At 40.4% G+C, this 8101-nt stretch overlaps 1 protein-coding gene across 1 annotated transcript; it reads right to left on the bottom strand.

The window, feature by feature from the left end:
- Window positions 1–1347: 1347 nt before the first annotated feature.
- ATP6V0E1 (ATPase, H+ transporting, lysosomal 9kDa, V0 subunit e1) lies at window positions 1348–6198 on the bottom strand (the record flags this gene model as incomplete). The annotated part of the gene is made up of 2 exons (XM_010136187.1): window positions 1348–1441; window positions 6151–6198. Coding segments are annotated over 2 exons (142 nt in total), but the record flags the coding sequence as incomplete, so codon positions are not given.
- Window positions 6199–8101: the final 1903 nt, after the last annotated feature.

The following is an 8101-nucleotide window of genomic DNA, read 5'->3' as shown; positions in this document are numbered from 1 at the left end:
TGCTGGTTGTAATGCACAGACCATTTATCAGTCAAAAGGAAGCCTAATTTTTATATTCAATGCATCCATTTGTCCTGTAGTTAACTACATTTCAATTTCAGATCCCAGGCAACTGAACTGTCCTGGGGATTCAGGAGTCTGTACGCCCATTACCAGAACACACTGGTCTCTGTTTTAGCTAACTAATCGTGTGTTAACACATGAGCAGTGAAAATGCACCAGGAAATTCAGCTCGACTGACTTAGCTAATTACACACCTCTACTTGAAGCAGGGTCAAGTCTACCTTTATCTTCTCTTTTAAGCAGCAAGCAGAAGCTACAGACACACAGAGCCGCAGAGCCAACACCACAGTTCAGATGAAGCCTGCTTTGAAGCACTGGAGCTTTGCTTCAGGGTAAATGTTCAGGATGCTTTACAGACAGCATTTAACTGAGCTGTAACATCAATTGTCATCTGCCTGCTGCTATTGCACTTCTGTAAACAGAAGTGCAAAGTAATAACAGCAAGGGGGTAGGCAGTTAAACCTGAAAAGACAGAAAGAATCCCAACCCAGCTAAAAAACTAAGTGTGCCTAATTATTCAGTTACCAACATAAAAACTAAAATCATAGATGAGTCCTTCCACAGCTATCCTTCAATTCCAAACGCTGCCATTCTAGAGAAACCTGAAGTCATCATGGTACTTCTCACACAAGACTTTTTATTTTTGCTGGTCAGGTCAGAAGGAAAACCCAAGAACTGCGACAACAGCATTCCAATGGCTCTACCCAGGCAGCAGCCACAGGCTCATTTATGATTACACCTGCACACAGGCTATCATTAAAAACCCCAAAACATTCGTCCACAAGTTCAGTGGTAGTGCTATACATTGACAGGAGATAAAGAACCGTTCTAACTGCATTTCTGACTCCTGACTTCACAGATGTATGAGGGCAACTGTACATTGCCTTGGAAATCAGGACAGGTCTTGCATGAAATGGTAGTGGGCTTGACAAGAGATTAGGAAATCCACTTACGCTAGCTATTAAAAGAGACCCCACCCGATTTTTTTTTCGGGAAGAAGAAATGTACTGCTCTCCTTACAACTCCCTGCTTACTGTACACAACACCACATGACAGCAGAGAAAATAACTGTACAAGAATTCAGTTCAAGCTTTTCATGGTATCCAGTCAAGATTAACACACAGAACAGGTTTTGTTGCAACCTACTGAAAGATAGATTTCTAGCAGTTCTGAACACTGCTTACACCACTGTTCAATTTATCCTGAAGCTTTAACATACCAACTACGTTAATAAATCTGATCATACTCACCTAGTGAATAAATTGCAGCAGAGGACAGACATCCTTAAGGCCAGTCATATTTAAGATACCAGATTGTCTCATTGCTTAACTGCGGCCCAAAGAGAGGGTTCAGTTGAGCCAGAATCGCAATCAGCCAACTGCAAGACAACCCCCCCAACCCAAGAAAGAACATCAGCCAAATTACAAAGCTCAGGATAATGGAAAAGCTTGTCCAAAGCACAAGTACTGTCAGAGAAGAAAAGATGATTTTCAGGAAGCTCTAGTATCAAACTGAAATTTTACTCAAGCTCATGCACAAAGACCAGATACCAGCAATGAAGATCTGGTACCAAATCACTCCATAACTGGAATGAATCATCCTGATCAATTTAAAGCAACACAAAACCACCTAACACCATTTCTCTCATACTTTTCCTCTGACAGGAAAATGCTCTGAGACGTACAAAACTCAGGTATTTGTGGGCTCAGAAGATAAAAGCCTAAGAGAGACAGACCTTTCCTCAGTGCCTTTGAAGCATCCTTTAAACAAAAACCTCTGAGAAACATACTCTTCCTCATTTGATCTTATTTTCAGCGTATGACAACCTACCATTGCAGACATGGTACATTTTTCACTAGATATTGAACAAAAGTGAATTTGAACCTTGCACAGAGGTCAACAGGAAACTGAAGCAAAAGGGTGCAATGCTACAGGCACATACACACACGAAATTTAAAAAACCACAACAACAGAACCAGTATGACAACAAACCCCAGATCATGAGCAACAGCAGCCTTGTCATCAGAGCAGTTCACAAACTAACACTGCAGAAGCCATAGCCAGAACCAAGAACAAGAGGCACGTAGTTTGTGGAAAATATCCAGGAAAGCTAAACAGAAATAAACAGTCCACTGTTAAAATATATGTTTGCTTTGTAAATATTACAAAATTCAGAAAAAGCCATGGATGCTTCCATGGATTTAAATCTGTGTTAAATACTAACTATATAAACACATTTAGTGAACACACTGGCTCATCTGTCTGCTATTTCTAGAATGCTTTGTAAGGAGGAGAAAAAGCAGAGCAGCTTTGTAACGGGAGCTGCCACAAATGTATCAGAGTGCTTAGGCAGTCATGGAAAATTCCACACAAACCTTGATGCTCTGACCAGCAAACAAAGTGCAGGTCTGCTATAAAATGGCTAGAACAGCCAGGGGGCAAAAGATGTGGGCCAGACTTAAAGAAAACACATCAATCCTCCTAAAATTTACAAATACTTGTTTTCAAGGCTGCTTTCAATTCTGCACAAAGCCAGAGCCTAGGTAAAATGACGTGCCGAGCCTGCAGCAGTCTATCAGTCATCAAACCTTGAAATTCGTCGCAGGCTCTACAAAGCAATTAAAACACCAGCAAGACACTACCAAGAAGAGCCAAATAATGACCTTCAGGTTGACATGTTTCTACTTTGCTATCCAAAGCGATGACAACAACATCTTTTGAAACCACATAAATTATTATTAAGTATTATGTTAAATTCACTTAAGGAAAAAGCAAATGAGTCTTAAAAATGCCACAGAAATTATTTTGCAAGGGTTAACTTTCAGACACAAAAGACAGCGAGAAGGGGTGCCAGAGCATTGTACCATCTGCCTTTAGCATCCTGAACTAAAGCAGTGGGAGGAGGGTAGGAACGCTACAAGTCTGTTAAAGCACAGTATTCTCTCTCTGACAGCGCTGAGCGAAGGAGCGCTCTGCACAAATATCTCACCTCTCTGTGCTTCCTGAGTTCAGACCCAGCATGGCTGTGAATTAAATGAGCTGGAAGCATATTCAAAATATCGACGTGTCCCTGCTGTATAAAGCATACCGCCGTGCTTCAGGCAAGCACTGCGCCGTTTTCAAAAGCTATTTGTTGGGACCATGCTGGATGCCCAAGCTCCGAGCCACAGTGGCATTACAGATCAATAGCATATACCTCCTCCCTGCTCTGCTAGCGCCCAATAATTTAAAGCAGTAGTCAGGCACTGAACTCCATGACTCCCTTGCACTCACGATAAGACATGAAGAAGCTTTTCCCAAGTTTTGCTTAAGCAATGCTGCTTTATACAATAATTTATCGTGACAACACAAAACAAAACGCAGCATTCAAAGTAAAACAAAGCAAGCCTCTGTATCCACCATGTAATGTTCTGGAGTTGCTAAAATCAGGTATGGCATTCGAGCCACCCACAGGCCTTTAAATTCTATCAGATATCACTTACAACAGTTAATTATCCAGCTCAGACAAGGAAATTAAGGTCCCTTATGTTCTACCAGAAAGACTTTTTAAAAGGTCTTTCCACCATAACTACCATCTGTCTCTGCTGCGTATTACAAATGCAGGTCCTGCTATCTCTGTTTAAATGTCAATTTGAGAAACCATGTTTTAATCCTTTTAGAATCAGTAGAAAATAATACCATTTTTCAAGGACCATGTCCTGTGTTAGTAGAGTATCATGGTGCTGTTCCAGGAACTGCTTTGTAAACAGCTAAATAGATTGAGACTGACAGTACCTTACAACATGGTGCAACCTATAATTTCTGCAGTATTAACGCCCTGTACTTTGTCAGCTTCCTGAGGCTCATGTGTTCTCCCTCAAAAGGCTGCTGGCTACAATTTCTGTAGGCAAATTATGCGCTTACCCATGCAAAAATTTTCCATAGAACAACCAAATTACCACCATGTGATCAACATGGTTATTCTAAATAATCACTGTTAAATCTAAACGCAGAAGAAACAGCTTTAAGTTAAAATGTGATTGACTTAAAATTTAGTTAGCACAAATTCAGTTTGATGCAAACTAGAGCAAACCATGTATATAATTTACGAGTATGTAAGATTTTGCTGCTTCTGTTTTTTCAAGGTGGAATTGGACAAAACCAAAGGTAATACAGAAAACAAGTTAGAGCCCACAAGATTATGAGAATCCCCTCACCAGCCATGCAAGAACAGATCATAAATCACGTTAATGACACCAGATTTATAATAGGTCTGTTTGAGTACCAAAAAAACCCGAAAGTCACTAAACTTAAAGTGAAACACTAGTGTACATTTGAAGAGTTTACAGCGTTCAAAGTTAACAATTTCTACAACAAACGCATCCACATCGTACTCCAGAGGACTCAGCACATGCTGCGTGGCCTGGACTTCAAGGAAACCGTCCGTCTTCAAACAATAAAGGAAACAAACCTTACGCTTCAAGGATTTTAGAAGACTAGGACAGTATTTCCGTTAAAATACAGAATAGGGAGAACTTTAAACTAAAACAAAACCAAACCAAGACTCAAAACAACCTTCCTTCCCCCCCCTTGCCGTAACCTAGTAAAAAGAAGCAAAATGAGCATCCAGTTGCCCTTTCTTAGCCAAGCGCTTGGGACCTCCCACGAGACTGGGCTGCTACATACTTTATGTACAGGCAAAGAGGCCTTTGTAGCACTGAATTAATCTGGCATCAAATTTCCATGCCAAATTCAAGTTCTTTGCACTACCAAGCTCTTCTCAAGTTTCTGTATCTACTCAGCAAAAATGTAAAGAAACCTCTCACAGGTACAAATCACAGAACGAAGTTTGCTGTACTTTTACAATTATCCAGAAGAATGTTTTTCTAAGATTTCACGTGTCAAACACTCGGAATAAAATAAATAGGCCTTCACCTGTATAAAACCTGAATACCACATTATTAAACTAGATCGAACCTCCATAAACTTGTGCCACAGGTCAGTCAGGAACCAAGCAGGTGTCTCCTAGAACATGCCAACACTGATAATATGGCTTTTGGCTGTCAGTTCGTAGGAGTGAGTCTTGAGATTAGAGATGTATTTCTCTAAATATTCATGTTAAGCTCCTTAGAACAGCATAAGTAATGCCAAAATACTTCAGGAAGTACCCATGCTACTCAGGTTCAAGTGGAACTCTCAGTAATGATTTTATTACAAGTTAACCCCAGAGCTCTAACCAGACTTTTACCAGCTTACTCTCCATAATAAAGTCTTCCCAAACACCTTTCAAAGTTATTTCTGCACAGCGATTTCTTTGACAAGATCAGTCTCTACAGTCTTTCTTTAAAATTTAAAAAAAAAGGAGAGAAAAAACAAAAGAACCACACTTTTTCTTGCCAGCTACAGCTGGCTTATCAACAAATCCAAAAAGTGGTACAAGGAGTTTCTCAACAAGTCATTTTGTTCTTTCTACTAATTCTCTCCCATAAAAAAAGGCACCCTCGAAATATGCTGAGCATTTTAAAATAATCAGTCTAAATACATCAAAGCATCACAAGTTTGTCACAAAAATTAAGTCATATATCAAAAAACCCCATGTATGAGGTTTTCTGCCCACTGCTCCACCAGATTTTGAAATACATTCAACCAAGCTAAGTAAAGAAAATCTAACTCATCAGTGGGTTTAAATTAGAATCACCTTAGAAATAAATGTGAGGATATAAAGAATGAAGAAGGCAAAAAGTCATTGCTCTACCGCGAATCAGAAAAATTCTAGAATTTACAAACTGCCATTACACTTGTGAGTTAATAAGCCAGTGACCTGGAAAGTCAATACAGAGCACCACTCCACAGATACACGATAGAATACAACCAGAGGAGTTCAGGTTTGGTTTAATTTAGTACCCAACCAACAGGAAAATGTTTTCTTCAGTAGACTGAAGGTCATTAGAGATAAGAATTCTACGAGGTGTCAAAGAAAACCATGTGTCTAAAACTCTGTGACACATTTGAAAAGCTTCTCCCTAAATGTCTTGAAGATATAAAAAAAGAACTGTATTACATCAGAACAGTGCCCTGATTAAGAGGCAAGACATTATTTATACTTACAACAGGTAGCAGCAAACAGCACACGTCACCAGCATCGTGTTGATAACGCTGCAGAAGGAAGGAGAGAAGCAGCTGATTAGGTGTCACGTTATGACTGACCACAAGATACATAGGAACAAAAGCCGTCGAAAAACAGGAATGAGTTGAGCTTTGATCACATGGAAGGTGACTCGACATGAGGGTTCTAACTTCTTCCAGCTGAGTAAGCTGCGGAGGCACAGCTAAGGCTCTGCAAAAGCACTGCCAGAGCTCTGGCACACGAAGGCATACAGCTGTATTTAACAGAAATCACTCTGAAGAGGAGCAAGATCTTAGAGTCAGTGTCCTTGCTCCACTTCACAGTCAGTTCCACCAGCAAGCCCGTGTGTGAAGCTGGATGTTCTAACAGTAAACAATAAACATCTCCATTTGCAAAATTCTGCTCACAGAAAATGTCAGTATCAAAACATATCTTTCAATTTTATATAATAAAAGAGGTTTTTTCAAAATAAAATCCCAAAGCTGCTTGAAATTTTCTGTAGGATAAGATTTTCCTTTCTTGCTGAAAGAAAACTGTGACAGAAACCATCTTTAAGCTGAAAAGAAGCAAGAACCAAGCAGCTCTTGAAACTGAAAATGGTAAAACTGCAGCCACACACACATAATTTTGAAATGGGAAGAAGGAAATGGGATTTTCTGACAGTGAATAATTTATGCAGCTCATGGAACATACTAGCAAAGTGGAGGGTGGGTTTTTTTTCTTTTTTCCTTTTTTTAAAGGATAAAAAGATATTTTCCTCTATGTATTCCCCTCCTTCTTGTCCAACCGAGTAAGAAAACCTCATGCTAGGTCAGTAACTTCCAACCCTTCTGTGATGTTGATAACATTCAATATTTTTCATCTGTGAACGCACATTCACCTTTGTCAACTTTCAAAGCTAAGATGCTACACAGCTGAGGTTGCCCACATTACGTTTCGGGACCCCCTCCCTTCCAAGGAGCCCAAGAGTCATTGTGTGGGAGTGTTGACCTACACAGTGGGAATTCTCAGGTCAGTTAAAGTTTGCCTCGATTTGTTTTGGTAGATAATGAAGAATCCTATTCAGAAACATGTTCTGGGTCAAATTTTTTGTTGTTTTTTTGGGTTTTTTTAAGATGATGAGAAGTTAATGGACTACTCAGTGTTACTACAGACCTGCAATGGAATGAGGACACAGCTTTGCTCTGTTCACATTTGTTAAACAATCACATTTCGGAATAACAACAGAACATCTACTGGTGACCCACATACTTTAAGAACATGCCTGAAAGACGGATTTCCAAGGTATTTCTGCGGACAGACAAACATTCAGGCACAAAACACAAATTTGGTTTGAAACTGGGGCAGTAAGTATCAGAGCTAAATAGAACTTGAGGAAAATTCCTCCAAGTTGAGATAAACAACTAAGAGAAAAGACAGTTGGTACCTGTGGAGTAGAGGGGATGTCAGAGAGAGGAAGAGAGATTAAGTAGCCATTATCTCCTAGAGAAAAGAGAAAGACAAAAACTTGTCTACTGTTTAATCCAAGCAGCTACAATCACTGCAGGAAAAACCACTCTGCTCAGGTGTCCTGCTTTTGTCCTTAGGCTACGACAGCTACGAGGCCACTAGCGCATACTTAAACACGGAACAGAGATCTACTACAGCAACTTCTTAAATCTCATCCAGTGTGAAAATAGAGGACGGTGGAATAAGCCAGAAGGGGTCACGTAAGAAAAGAAAAAGGAAGTCATTGCTCAAACACCAACTAACTGAACAACAGACCTCCTTGCCACAGGGCGCTGCGCACGCAGACGTTTACAGAGCTTGAGAGTAAAACTCAGAACCGTGACGGATTATCAGAGCACGGAGACACCGCTCCCGCCCCGGCCCCGTGCTCGGGAAGCCTCGCAGGCGCCTGCTCCGGCCTCCCGCCGTCGGCTGGATATCGCC

The sequence above is a fragment of the Buceros rhinoceros genome, unplaced genomic scaffold (assembly GCF_000710305.1).
Source record: "Buceros rhinoceros silvestris isolate BGI_N320 unplaced genomic scaffold, ASM71030v1 scaffold45855, whole genome shotgun sequence".
NCBI lineage: Eukaryota > Metazoa > Chordata > Aves > Bucerotiformes > Bucerotidae > Buceros > Buceros rhinoceros.
This window is presented reverse-complemented; position numbering and strand designations above follow the sequence as displayed.